The 15,447-nt window shown below is 35.2% G+C and overlaps 1 protein-coding gene across 1 annotated transcript; it reads right to left on the bottom strand.

Moving 5' to 3' along the window:
* Positions 1 to 334: 334 nt before the first annotated feature.
* Positions 335 to 12,740, bottom strand: LOC120633336 (RNA polymerase II-associated protein 3-like). Its single transcript, XM_039903528.1, has 9 exons — positions 12,582 to 12,740; positions 12,197 to 12,310; positions 11,335 to 11,454; positions 10,355 to 10,482; positions 8,255 to 8,465; positions 6,891 to 7,073; positions 4,850 to 5,194; positions 2,603 to 2,798; positions 335 to 510 (listed from the first exon to the last, which is right to left on the bottom strand). Exons 1-9 carry the CDS (start codon positions 12,714 to 12,716, stop codon positions 422 to 424), a joined length of 1,521 nt encoding a protein of 506 aa, XP_039759462.1. The 5' UTR covers positions 12,717 to 12,740; the 3' UTR covers positions 335 to 421.
* Positions 12,741 to 15,447: the final 2,707 nt, after the last annotated feature.

Below are 15,447 nucleotides of genomic sequence, written 5' to 3'. Positions count from 1 at the left end.
GTTTTCTAGTAAACTGAAAAGATTTGCAAATCCTCAAGTCATGAATTAGAATGAGAAAGAGAATTTTAGTGTTTCAACACTTTTAAATCAAAACATGCTTTCTTGGCAGTGAATTTTTTTTTTTTTTTATGTTATAGACGAGCGCTTGACTGCAATCACACCTGATGGTAAGCGGTGATGCAGCCTAAGGTGAAACGCGCTTGCCTAGAAGATGCCTATTCACTCTTGATTTGAAGGTACTCATATTGTAGGTATATAACTTTTAAATGATTTGCCAATCTTTGGGATTATATCTGCAACGAAATCCCACGGATTTCTATATGGTAATACAAAGTCTGGTGAGTTTTTCATTTATTTACTTAAGCAAACAAAATAATAACATACATTGAAACATCGGAGCTATACTAATTTCTAACACCATTTATAGTTCATATTTCATTTTCAATTCCATAAATTCACTCTCACTGATTTGTTGCGTTGCAATGCAATAGCACAGCATGTCGTTTAGTACTGAAAAAAAAATAATATATCACTATGTTTATCGAATTCCTTTTTTTACAGCGGCAATGTCTCTCTGTACCGATATTGTCGCTCGAAACCGAGGAGTCATTTTCGAGAAACAAAAAACTTGAACATCAGAGTAAAATGGATCTTATGTTGACTGTTTTAAAGCTCCAAGAACAATGACGAACTTACATACATAAAATTATTTTAAATAAAATTGCTGACAATTAATGATTGTAAAGTCAACATCTCCTGAGGATGCTCCGGTTTCGGAGCGAAACGTGCGTAGAGGGTACATTGCCGAAGATCTGTTCGGTGTAGAGTATAAGGATTGAAGAAATTATAAATTACACCATACAGATTCTCCTGCTTTTCACGGCTTATGTAGATCAATAAATAATAATTTAGTTCAGCGACAAATAGCTAGTTGGTATTTGCGAGTATTTTCTTTTTAGGAGGCCGAGATTCAAAGAAATTCAACGAAATTATTTTTTGTAATTGTGTAGGTTATTTATATACTCTACACTTCATAAATGACAATTAATTGATAGTACTCAATTGCAAGGGCAGCCAAACGCTAAAGGGAAAATCAGATATCAGAGTCCTGAATAAAAATCGAAAAGGCAGAGCGTAAACATCTGTCAAACTTCAAAATGACAATGAAGACTATTCGAAATTACAATAACACATAAATAAGTAAAAAACAGTATGAAAACAAAAAAACAAGAACTACTGCTATCTTGATAGACAGACTTATATTAAAGACTAGCTGTTCGTCTGCGTTTGATTTTGTTTTTTTTTATATTAAATTTAGTTCTAAAAAAAAATTAAAGTTTTCTGTATCGCTAAGCCTTAAATGAGGGGTTTGCTGCTGTCCGCTAAGGAGTTCTGTTCTCTATCTCCAACCACAGTTTTGGCAAAATTAAACACATATTATAACCTCTATAGTACAATTATAATTATTTAAATCGGTTTGTCGGAGTTATGGTGTAAAATCGTCAAGCACTTTCATCCCCTCTCCCAAAGGAACCAAGCTTAGTGTCGGGATAAAAAGTATTCTATATTACTTCTAACACTTCCAAGAATATGTGTTCAAAGTTTCATGAGGATCGGTTAAGTAGTTTTGGCGTGAAAGCTTAACAAACAAACTTACATTGACATTTATAATATTAGTAGGGAAGTAGGGATTTGTGTAAAAAAAATTTTTTTTTAAATAATTCATCTACCATAAGATATAAAATAGTTTAAAATCGTAGCACTACACTACAAAATCGGAAATTTCTAATACCCAGCCTTTATAAAATATAAATAATTTTGAAAATATGTTGTGCTGTAAGATTTCGCCATTCTTCTTTGCAATTCTTCAGCTAGAGCTTTCGTAGGATATTCGTAGAATAAAAACACATAAACTTACGTGTTGCTAGTGATGAATTACGGATCTGAAACGCGGTGGCTAACTATAGGCCTCATAAGAAGACTTAGACTGCATTATCACTTACCACCAGGTGAGATTGCAGTCAAGTGCTAACTCGTAGTGGAATGGGGAACAGGATGGAATACCGGTCTGGCAAATGGCAGCGTTCATTGCCAGACCGGTGATCTAATTAAATACATTATATATATATATATATATATATATATATATATATATATATATATATATATATATATATATATATTTATATTTAATGAGGGGGACGCTGCCATTGGGGGTATTTAATGAGTTATTATATATATAACTCATTAAATACTCTTAGTGGAATAAAAAAAAAAAAGCCTCGGACTTCAGTCACTCAGCGTGAGTTGGAGAGCTATGTTGGGATTATCTCTACATGATCAAATCAGAAATGAGGAGATCCGTAGAAGTACTTGCGTAACCGATATGGCTCAACGAGTCGCGAAGCTTAATAAGACGGAATATAGCTCGGTGAACCGATGGACGTTGGAGTCCTAAGGGGCAGAAATTGAAACCCAGCGTTGGTCGGCCCCCAACGAGGTGCACAGATGACATCAAGCGAGTCGCTGGGAGCCGCTGAAAACAACGATCGAATGATTTGTTGATGATGATGATGAAGACATGATGATGATCAATACTCACAATCCTTATCACTGCTAGAAAGGAACATGGCTAGTGCGGAGAATCTCTTCACTCGGCAAAGACTCTTCAGATAATCTCCAATAGAGTGCTCTTCGAAATTGTCTCTATAGTCGTGTAGCGTTTGAAGAAGATCCGACAGCACGTCGCTCTCGAGAGCATTTTCAAAAATTGTGGGTAGTTTCGATGGTTCTATCATCTGTAAAATACAATAAATTATTTAATAAAAAATTGTACCAAAAAAGTTGATAAATTTTCGTATAAATTAAGCTCAACTATAATATTCACTTTGGTGTCGCCAGCTTTATTATCTGCGTAGCTCATTTCGAGCAGCTGTGATGTTATGTTGTGTGAGGTTTTGTAATCCATTGATATATATGTGTGTGTGTGCGTGTGCGTGAGCGTGAGTGCGTGCATGTGTAATTGAGTATTACATGAATGTATGGTTTTGTCAAATTAAAAACCTGTGTGAATGTAATAATTTAAAACACAATTTCCGGACACCATACATAGTTGAAAATGGTGTTAACAGATGCCATATTGAATTGATGTAAGGATTCTAAGAACTCGTTATACATCATCTGTTCAGGCATATAGAAATTATGGTGGAATTACAAAGAAATGTTACGTTCGTGTCAGTGGTCGATCAATGACAAAAAGTACGAATGTGAAAGTGAGTGAGTATGTATGGATGCGAGAATTGTATTGATGTATGGAAAGTTTGTTGCTCTTTTAAGCAAACCCTACTTAACAGTATTGACTGAAACTTTTGCCTCGCGGTTTGTATAAAACTAAATTTCACGTCAATGATCTTATAACTTTCATGAGATATATACTAGGTAGATACTATTATTTTACTTATTTATTATCAGATTACACAAATGAGTATACAATGTGTAACAGAATTACGAAATACTATTGAAGGATATATAGATGTATTTCATGAAGACTCACCCTGTAAAAATAAAAAATCAAACAAAGTATATTTATTTTACCATACAAACGAATTCAAAAAATTTTAAGTGTTTACTTATGACAACCCTATTGAAAATAAAAAAACGACACGCGCATAGTACCTACGCTACGCGTCGCGTACCTAATAAAGTGACAGAATGATTTTAATTTTGCATGTGTGTGTGTGTGTCTGATTTCTTTCAGTAAAAACTATGGCAGTGTTTTACTCAAAAACAATGGCAACGAACGGCAATGGTTTTCAGTTTCACAGATAAGTCTCAGAGACAGTACTACATTATGTACTGTCTCTGAGACTTATCTATGAAACCGAAATACCTCTAAATCCTGTAAAGAATTTCGGTTTTCATTTACAGTTTTTCATAATTTTTTCCAGGTAGATGCTAAGCTTGCTAGTTCATATCACAGGAAGAATTATACCGTATAGTTTTAGTAATTGGTCCTAGAACTTTGTTCTGTTTTAGGACAGTCTCATAACTATACAACCACATAACTGTTAACATTTCCCTTCCACCAGGAGCCCGAGTTGAGTGTCTTTATTTCTTAATTTCAAATTAATAAATTATTATTGTCATTGAAAGGGTATAATAGGGTATGGCAGTTACTAAAACCCATACCTGCAGTCAGTCCTACGGTGGGAACCTGAAATGCTTGGTGGTATGGCTTTGCCAGTTCAGTCATCCGTGTATGGTCACAGCGTAGACCATTGGGAAGATCACATTTAACATTAACATGATGTGAACTAGTACTGTGACCAGGGATTGTCGATTACATCTGAACTATGTCAGAAGGAACTGAATGGTGACGGAGACGTCGATGATAACGTTATGTACACGATTTGTATATTCATCATCATCATATCAACCGATAGACGTCCAACGCTGGACAGAGGTATTTTGTAGGGAGTTCCAAATTCCACGGTTTTGTGCCGCTTAGATCCAGCGGCTACCTGCGACGCGCTTAATGTCGTCTGTCCACCTCGTTGGGTGTCGACCAACGCTGCGCTTACCAGTGCGGGGTTGCCATTCCAGCACCTTGGGACCCCAACGTCCATCGTTTCTCCGAATGTGCCCCGCCCTTTGCCACTTCAGCTTCGCAACTTTTTGAGCTATGTCGGCAACTCGATTCTTCTACGAATCTCCAGATTTCTAATTTGATCACGTAGAGATACTCAGAGCATAGCATAACTAGTTAATTAATTTGAGAGATTTGTGCATCAATTGCTCCAAAAATTAAACAAAATGGTAAAACAAAATAAATAATTATAAATTAACTTACACTTAAATAATCACTCCTAGCTGCACTGTTCCCTCGCAAAGATTTCCACTCCAATATAAACTGAACGCTATTTAATGGTGGCACCATATTAGCTACCACCTTTTCACTGTGATAAACAACTGTTGCCGATTCACTATTACCATCACTTTTGTCGCAGTGACCGTTATCTTTGTCACCGTCACAATTTATTTCACTTTTTTGGCTAAGTTTTTTAGAGTCGTTGTTATTTGAGTCACCATGGGCTTTATTGACATCGACTTCAACGATTTTCAGACGAGTCGCCGGTTTTTCCACAACAGTTCTGCCTAGTAGGATTTCTTGGATCGGTACATGTTTTAGAGCTCTCTAAAATGAAAACGAAATATAAAAACCTTTACATAAATTATAAATTGTTGGTGTGTTTGTATGTTATACTTTTACATAAGAAAATAAAGATAACATAAAGAAACTAAAGCGTAATTTGCATGCAAAAAAGTTAAACCGATTTTGATGAAATTTTATAGTAAAATATTTTGATAACCACCGCGGTGCTGTAATTAAGCTCTGTGGGGTGTTAAAGTGGAAGGTCTTGGGATCGATCCACGCCAAGTTTTATTGCGAATTTATAATTTCCATGTTTTCTCTGCACTGGTCTGGTAGGAGGCTTTGGTCGTGGCTAGTTACAGAAAAGACGTGCCGCCAAGCGATTTACAAACATTCCGGTACTTTACCGCGTAGGAAATTCCAGGATTCTAGGTTTTAATATAACTGCCATACCCCTAACAATAGTTTAGCCCCCTACCATCTTAGACTGCATCATCACTTACCACCAGGTGAGATTGGAGTCATGGTCTAACATCCTTAGTCAGAAAGTTGCTGTGGCCGAATATGGTAATGCCCACTGTCTTTCTGTCCGTATGCTTAGATTTTTAGGACTACGCAACCGACTTTTTTAATAAATAGATTGATTCAAGAGAAAGGTTTATATGTATAATTAATACATGATATTTTTTTTTTTTAATAAATAATAAATACATTACATACAACGACAATACATCGCCATCTAGCCCCAAAGTAAGCGTAGCTTGTTTTATGGGTACTAAGATGACTAACATGAATATTTTTATGAATAATATACATATAAACTTAGAGTATAAACACCCAGGCCCTGAAAAACATTCGTGGCCATCACACAAACATTTTCCAGTAGTGGGAATCGAACCCACGGCCTTTGGCTCAGAAAGCAGGGTCGCTGCCCACTTCCCCAATCGGCCGTCAATATATATTTTAGAGAAACACTGACAATTTTAGAGGTTTCGCACGTGATGTCGTAAATAAGAACATTTTTTGCGCTTACATTGCAAACGCTGGCCGAGCCCTACGTGGTAGATAAAAATAACGTTCTGCAGTATTGTAGACCTTAAAAATGTCTACAAAAAGTCCGCGACGGTGTATTTCTATCTCTTAGGGATAAACCCTCATTAACCCTTTTTTTATCCTTTACTTTTTAAGAGAAATAATGGCTTATTTACGAAGCGATTGTGAGCATACAGCATTAATTCTTATCCAATTAAGTACCCTAAATATATTGTGTTTAATATAATAAAAAAAAAATATATGGGTACTAAGATAGCTGATGAATAATTTTATGAATAACTAGTATTTGCCCGCGGCTTTGCTCACGCTAAGTTCAATAATTGATTTGGTAAATTATAACTACACAGGTAAAAAAAAATGTCATGTTGCTAATAGAAAAATATGGACATAAAATACTTAAAAAAATCAGAAACTTTCATTTAAATTTTCATCCCTTATTATATGCCTTTGGAGTTGGAATTTTTAGAATTTGTGAAACACGTATTTCTTTATTTTTAAAGGGATTTAACCCTCTTAGGGATGGAATTTTCAAAAATACTTTCTTAGCGAATGCCTACATTGTAATAACTATCTTTATACAAAATTTCAGCCCAATCCGTCAAGTGTGCACACTAAATTATGTTTATTTCAAAACTGCTATGATGAACAGATATACAAATCCACCCAAGTATAGTCGAAACCTCACCTTAGACCTCAAATGTGGGGGTTTCTTGACAGGTTTGATCACAGTTACATCTTCACCGACTCCATGTCTCCACTTCTCATAAGGTGAAGACTTCTTCTCATAGCTGCCAGGTATCTCAACGATTTTGGATTGATCTTTTGCTATCTGTTTGTTTTCTGATGTAGGGGATGACTTTGATTTAGCCTGAAAGTAATACATTTCGAATTAAGGTTTAAGCTCTTCCAAATGTCTCTCAATAAGTTCAAAGTTTATATAAAACGTAAACTTATAGAAAAATCCTATTATAATTAAACAGTAAAAAAGCTTGGGTGGGAATTGCTCTAATTTTATAGCTTAATATTAATTTACTGTGAGATGGTGATAACAAAAAAAAATACACATGGTGCTAACAATGTTGTGGGCGTAGCTTTAGGTTTAGTTATCAAAATTCAAAATTCAAAATTCATTTATTTCAAGTAGGCCTAATATAAGCGCTTTTGAAACGTCAAGTCTGTCTGTGTGTAGTGACTCTACCACCGGTTCGGAAGGCAGATTCTACCGAGAGGAAGCCGGCAAGAAACTCAGCAGTTGCTCTTTTCCAACATTAACAATTTACATTTTACATTTCAAAATTCATTTTTCTATCTTGTGAGAGTTGAAAGCGGAGCCGGATGCTTCCAAACAACCTTGTCATTAAGAAATTCATCAATTGTATAATAACCTCGCTGTAATAAATGTGTTTTAACACATTCTTTAAACTTATGCATTGGTAGGTCCAAAATTACCTTAGGAATCATATTATAAAAGCGTATACTCAGTCCCACAAATGATTTCTGCACCTTTCGCAGACGATATGCAGATGTCACTAATTTATCACCATCCCCTTATATAATAAACATTGGTAAGAAATCTTACACTTGGCACTGAATAAATAAAAAGTAATCCGTATACAACGTGTAACAGAATTAGGAAAAAATATTGAAGGATTCATAAGTATATTTCATAAGGAATCGCACTGCAAAAATAAAAAATCAAAAGCATATTTATTTTTCCATACGTACGAATTCGAAACATTCTAAGTGTTTACTTTTGACAACCCTACTGAAGATAAAAGACCGAAACGTGCATAGTACCTAACTACCTACGCTACGCGACGCGTACCTAATAGTCACATTATTTTTATTTTGCATGTGATGTTAGAGCTGTATCTGATTTCTTCCAGTAAAAACTATGGTTCACTCTATTAGGTTGACTATTTGGTTTACGGTTTCACAAATAAGCCTGTGAAGTATTATTTTGGTTTCCAATAACACGCTGTATAGATGGCGAGTGGCGACATCCAATATAATTATGATCTTGCTTGGAAACGGTTATAATAGTATTACCCCTTTAGTCCCCATCCGTGCTATGATGGCGTCAAGCTGTCGCCTGGCAACGACATTGTGAGGCTCCAACTTGATGACTTCGTTGAGATCATGGGAAGCGGCACGCAAAGACCCCAGTTTCTCTCTGGCTGTAGCTCTGCGTTGGAGAGCCTTAACGTAAGTGGGGTCCAGGCGGAGTGCCTCGGTACAGTCCGTCTCAGCTTGATGAAGGCTGAAAATATAATGTAAAAATAAAAGAGAAAGTGTGTGGGTATGTTCCGTATAGGCTCCGAAACGGCTGGACCGATTTCAATTAAACTTTCAGGGAATCTCCAGATTGACCTTGCGAGTAATCCTGTAAAGTTTGGTGACGATCGGAGCACTCCTATTTTTGAACAGTCAAACTGTCAAATACAGCTTTTATTCTATTGTTGGGTGTACACGGGTGTAGATAATGATCTTCACCCGCTCGAGAAGAGAATAGAAGCGGGCTTGGTACGCTAGTATAATATAAAAATTCGATGTAAATTAGCTACCATGACTGAAGTGGTTCGCAGATTGAAAAGACGGCATATATCAGATAGCCAAATATGACACATGGGGGATCTTCCCAATGGGGAAGCCATCTTAACTTATCGCCATGACCACTTACAAAACATCAGCTCATAGTCTACCGACTGATTGCATGATAAACATTTACATACAATTTTTGTACAGGGTTTTGTTTTTCATATTTTTTGAAAGAAACTTCATTACCGACAGAATTTGAACTTGCAACTCTCCGGCAACTAAGCTATTTTTCCCACTATAAGTTAGCCCTTCACTGCAATCTCACCTGTTGGTAAGTTATCATGCAGTCTAAGATGGTAGCGGGCTTACCTGTTAGGGATTTTGATAGTCATACTCCTAAACACTAAACTGCTTAGCGGCACGTTTTCATCGGTAGGGTGGTGACTAGCCAAGGCCGAATATTTTTTTTTATTCCTCTACAAGTAAGCGCTTGACTGCAATCTCACCATATGGTGTGTGATGATGCAATCTTAGATGTTAACCAGTGCCGTGATTAGAGGGTATGCACAGGGTATGCAAATGATATAAAATGAAGAAAATCTCCAGTACAAGTTATAAATACTTAAGGGTAGGCTTTTAATAACTCTTACAATGCCTATCCTTAAGTTTTTTATAACTCGCACTGGAGATTTTCTTCATTTTATATCATCTGCATAACCTGTGCATACCCTCTATGCACGCCACTGATGGTAGCCTTGGTTTCTATGCAACATCGCACCGTAACACTAAATCTAGATTGAAGATCATGGCGGAAACACTGCTACTATTATGCTTTCCTTGTTGACTAGGACCTTAACAAATAGAAAAATAATACCAAGACTCTTTCTTGATAGTATTTGTTACTTAAGACGTTTATTACAGGGAACGTGGGGCCGGTCCCAGGCAGGTGCAATTTAGGAATTTAGAATATTCTCTGGTCTACTCTGATCTGGTGAAGGGGAGGCTTCGGTAGTGGCTAGTTACACCAAGCCAGTTAAACTTTGGTTATCATACTGTGTAACTAGCAGAGTTTCTGCTGGACTCTCACAATGTGAGGGTTTTGCCTATAGTCACCCAGCATACAGGTTGGTGATCGCATGAGGTAAAGCCAGACGTTGCTGCTGCCCATTCTCTGTTATATTCCTCATATACATACGAAAGGTGACAACTGTATTCCTGATCTTCCATTACCACACAGCACTCAGTAATGGGAACAGGTGTAATAATAACTTCAGTAATGGGTACAGGTGTAATAATAACTTCCATACTCCTAAAAGGTTGGCTCATCACCATTTTAAGACTCCAGGTAAGATTGCAGTCATGGGCTAACTTAAGCTGTATATACAACCGGCTAAGTTTGTTGTGGGGTTCTTCTTAGACCAGGGCGCGTTTGGAACCCTTGTAGCTTTAGTTTTAGGTTGACAAATTTAGTTATCGCCAAAACTCACTTCTATGTTATATTTTACATGTACACATCAAAAGTGCTATATAATATGTATGTGCCTATTTGAATGAAGAAATATTTGACTTTGACTTTGACTTTATAAAAAAGTGGGTATAACAATTACTTACCTTTCCTTCTTAAGATGGCAAAGACCCCTGTTGGCAAAGTAAATAGCATCGTCCTTCACCAGTTCTATAGCACGGTTATAGCACGCGATGGCATCATCCCATTTCTCCTGCTTCACAAAATTGTTCCCCTGGAAATTGTATTTAACATTATCATCCATACAATAATACTAGTGAATTCAATCTTCTATGTACCTTCCAGTCAAAGAAAAGAACAAAGAAAGTCTTACAAATAAACTTGGCTAAACATTGAATAGTTATGCAGTTTAAAAAAAATGGTAGACAACTTGAGTTACCAGTTTTATTCATTTATGAGGGTGTACCTTAACACAAACAAAGAGGCGATAATCAAATAAAACTGAAAATAAATTAAAAAGGTTCAGAATTGACATTGATAAGAATACAAATAGGTTATATTATAAAGTGTGTAGTAAACCTTGCCAAAACAAACTTAGTAATAACCGATAGGTTGATAACATAAATTACTATGATTTAATTCAATAACAATTCTTCTTCTCATAGCATTGAGAAACAATGTTAGCAAGACTACAAGTGTTTTATAAAACAAACTTCTACTGAGCTATTTCCTTCAAAATTAATATCTGAAAACATGCACTGGGATAATTTGTGAACCTCAATTTAACATAATAAATAAATATAAATATATTAAGACAATGCGCATATCATCATCTAGCGGTAAAGTAAACGTAACTAGTGTTATGAGTACTAATAATATAACTTTTTTTCTTTTTTTTTCCATAAAGATCCACCCACGCGTGAGACATAATTAAAATTATAATCTAGCCTCAAGACTAATTAGTAACAGATTTTTAAGCTAAACATATATTACTAACATAACTGATGTATATTTAAACAGGTAAACACCCAGACATGAAAAACATACATTTTTAGTTGTGGGAATACAACTCAAAGTCATAGCCTCATTTTTGCTTCAATCGGTAAAATATTACTACAAAACTCACCCTCTCTTTCTCATACTGTGCTTCCTCTCTCAACTTCTCCATCTTGATTGGTTGGCTCTTCTTGCTATCCAAGGATGCCGGACCCAATTCAGCTGTGTCTACTTCTTCACATGCTTTTTCCTGTTAAACATTCATAATAATATTAGAAAAATATGTCTGTTTGTTTGCTCAACAGTGAACATATCACTGTTGAGCTCAATGACAACACAAATCTTTACTAAATTTTGTTGGGCATAGGATACTTTTAAACAGAGAAGCACCTGTGAATTGTTTTCATAGAATTTTTTTAAAACAATCATTGTAAATTGTTGAATTGTTTCCACAGATTTTTTTTAAAACATTGTAACCAATTAGCATGGAAATAGCTTGCATCATGGAAATACTTTTTACTGAAGGACTTGTTTCAGTTGTATAAAAGACTGAAATGAACTTTGTCTAGTTATGGATCACACATCCTCAGTTTGATCACATATTATACAGTATTGGGTGTTTTTAAATACTGTGTGTTTGCTACAAGAAATATAGAAAGTGAGATGTGGATTCAATATGCTCTAAGTAAAGATGAAAATGATATAAGTTATAATTCTTTTTTTAAGATGCACAGGAATGGGGGTAAGGCTTATAATTACAGGTTGTGTATGTCAGTAATCGCATTCTAACTGTCCATGATTAAAATTCTCTCTATCTTATCTCTAGCCACATAATATGACTGGGACCATCAATATCTTCAGGTGGGGAACAGTTTTATATCCATTTAAGGATAGTTACGCTTACTGTTCATTATATATCATGGACATACATCTGAATCCTGCTTATAGGACATGCATTGAGATAAAACTAATGAACAGTATAAAATACATACAACATCAAACTTTTCCCAGGCACTGTAGTCCGATGCCTTAATCCGATTGCCGGCCTCCTTTAGCACTTGCACGGGCTTTTCCTTACGCACCTTGCTCCTCACTGGTGGTAGATCCTATCCCCAAAAGGCTCAAAGTTAGATAAAAGACGCATCATACACTCGAACAACGCCACCACGAGGTACAAACAAAAATAAAAAACCCCTAGACCGCCATCAAAGAGCATACGCGAAATCCAAATTGTTAGGTACATAGTCGATACTTTAAGTGCACTTATAACGAGCAATTAATACGTAAACACTACACTATGAACAACACAATGTTATTTTATGTGATTTAGTGATACTCGACACGAAGCGTTTAGAATTATTTATTGAGTTTTTAAACCTGTTCTAATTCACCGTTTAGCGCGGCCTCTTTGCGTTTCATTTCTACCTCCCAGTTTTGTAAGTCGGTTAAATAACTTTGCAATGTTCTCGTATCATTCCGAACTTGCCTTTGTAGCTCGAATGCTTTGTCCATTTTATTATGGGCGTAAAAAAAAATATTTTTACCTGGAAAAATCGATAGAGCTAAGTTGTCAACCTCAAACAAGACGTTGTCATGGCGCCGTTCCGTTCGGAAATTTGAATTCAAAATTGTAACAATGTTTCAATTTTATAGAAATGACATTTTGCTACAGGACTAGTACAATTTAAAAACTTCACGGTATCGATTTTTGAAACATAAAAATAATAAGTGTATTAATTTAATATAAGGAATCAATTAATAACCTATGAAAATTAAATAAAAATATTAATAGTGAATTTCACGTCGCTTGGTAGTGTTCCGTTTTAGCAAAAGATGGCGCATCGACTGGAAAAGCTGGAAACTTGCTTACAGATTAAATTGTGGTTTTATGTTTCAAAACATAGATATTAGTTATTACTACCTATAATATTAGTATTCTGTACCCTTGTGTTTGCCACCTTATTCCTCATATAGGTAGGGCTTAACCGGCTTTATAAAATTTTGTGTCGGTACTATAATATTTCAATGAGTTGTGTTTTTAAACTATCCAGGTTTAAAAACACAATGTAAGCCTGTGTAATAGATGGCAGCTTTAGCGAACAGGACCATGTTCATTTCAATTCAATTCAATTTTATTTATTTGCTGCTACAGTAAATGAACTAAAAAAAAAGAACTATAACTTTTTTAGCAGATATACACAATCGCCTTAGTACATCCTCCATTATATCTTCAAAATAGTTATAATCACCTGAGGGGGGTCGGTATACGCACACTATAATATATCGCTCCAGCTCCACACAAGACAACTCTATAATGCGTTCTACAGAAAGACCACATCTTTTCTTTCCTTAAAAGTCGTAACAATATACGGATAAAAATTGAGGATCCACCATAAATTGCAGCCTTTCTGCAGAACACACTTGACAATATGAAGTTATTGATGTGTACCGCTAATAGAGATTTGGTGAGCCAGTGCTCTGTTATACACAAAATATGTATATTGAGTTTTCCTACAAACAGTTCTATTTCTAGTTCTTTGCTTGTTAACCTCTGTTTATTTTGATGTACAATGTTAATATTACAGAGCTTCTCTGTTGTCTTATTATCTAGTTTAAATCATAAGAATTAATAACAGAACTGGTGCAAGTACTTATGTCCGCAATAGTCTGAATAGTGGTACTTGAAGTACAATTTCTAAATGTGTCAATAGACTCATGCAACTGTATCATTAAAATTTGTAACATTTCTTCGGCAGATACAAAGCATCTTTAGTAATTACAAAAGACGATATCAATTTATTTATGTCAAAATAAAATATTGCGTCGCTATGACGGTATGTCAAATTATAAATTAATAGATTTTAATTATAAATATGTTCATATTGTCTAGCATTTAGTGTGCTACAATAAGGTAAGACACACATTACAAATCTACATTTAGTTTTATTATCTGAAAATAGTAACTTTTCAATGCATCGTATTATCGGATGCTTTTTAATATTTAAACTGTCCCCAAACAATAGAATAACATTTGTATTGTTATCTAGTTCTCCTACATTCAAACTATTTAGTAGATAATCAAAACTAGCCCCCGGTGAACATCTATTTGTCACTGAGTGGTTTAGGTAACAGTTCATCATAGGACCAAAACCCCTACCTAACTTGTCAGAAATTATTATTGTTTGTCTGATAGGTTTTATTTTAAAGGATGAAGGAACTTGTTCAATGTTTTCATATTGCTCTTTGCACTAACTAAGTCGTCAGAAAATGACATATGGTTAGAGTCTTGAGAGGCTTTGGGTACCTCATGAGTACATAGGCATTTATTTGTTAGTGACTCAAAACGAGCCATATTGTAGGTACCCAAGGCTAGCAACTCATCAGCGGCAAGGATTTGCTCATTGATCTGCTTTTGCGACAGCTCATATTTAGAAGTAATTGTGGCCAAAGAGTCTTCCAAATGTTGAATTTGATAATTTAGACTTTTTACTTTACGTAAATAATGTACCTACTTAAGTAAATAAATAAGTATAAAATCAAAGTAAGTTATATAAGTAAATAATTTATAGTAGTAAATAAAGTAAGTAAATTATATAAGTAAATAATGTACTTTAGTAAATATATAAGTATATAATGTAAGTAAATTATATAAGTAAAAAATGTATTTAAGGAAATAATGTACTGTTGCGTACTTTAGTTCCTTCAGATGGTTGCAGGTAAAGTGAAACTCACGGTAACTGAGTATATTTCATCGCTTTTTTTTTTTTTGCTTTTTCGGAAGGACATTTGCCGATAAGTGATGACCACCTGAGGGGTTGCTACGGCGTCACCGGGGGAGTGGGGCAAGCGCGAAAGTTCGCCATGAGAAGAGCCCCAGGGCTCGATGACATCGGGGATCGTCAAACCTACCCCAATTTATACAAAATTGTACTAATACTAAAACCAATAAAATCATCTACTTAAAAATTAACCAATACGAAAACAGCAATTCCTAACCAATATGGAGCTCTGTCCGTCGTCGTATCTCACTGACATGAAGTGGATGCACCGTTACGTTTGACTGTTGACAAAGGATGTAACAACTTCACAGAAAAAAAAAGTGTGTGTCAGCTCCGACGCACGACTGGAGTTTACTCCTTAAGTACGATTGTCGAAACATACACAAAAAGAGTTTATTTAACTGAATAAAGATTAATACCATATGAAAGGGTAAATTAAAAATCATGTGTAAATTTATTCACAC

Source organism: Pararge aegeria, chromosome 21 (genome assembly GCF_905163445.1).
Source record: "Pararge aegeria chromosome 21, ilParAegt1.1, whole genome shotgun sequence".
Classification (NCBI taxonomy): domain Eukaryota; kingdom Metazoa; phylum Arthropoda; class Insecta; order Lepidoptera; family Nymphalidae; genus Pararge; species Pararge aegeria.
Note: the sequence above shows the minus strand (reverse complement) of the source record. Positions and strands in the feature narration are given on the sequence as shown.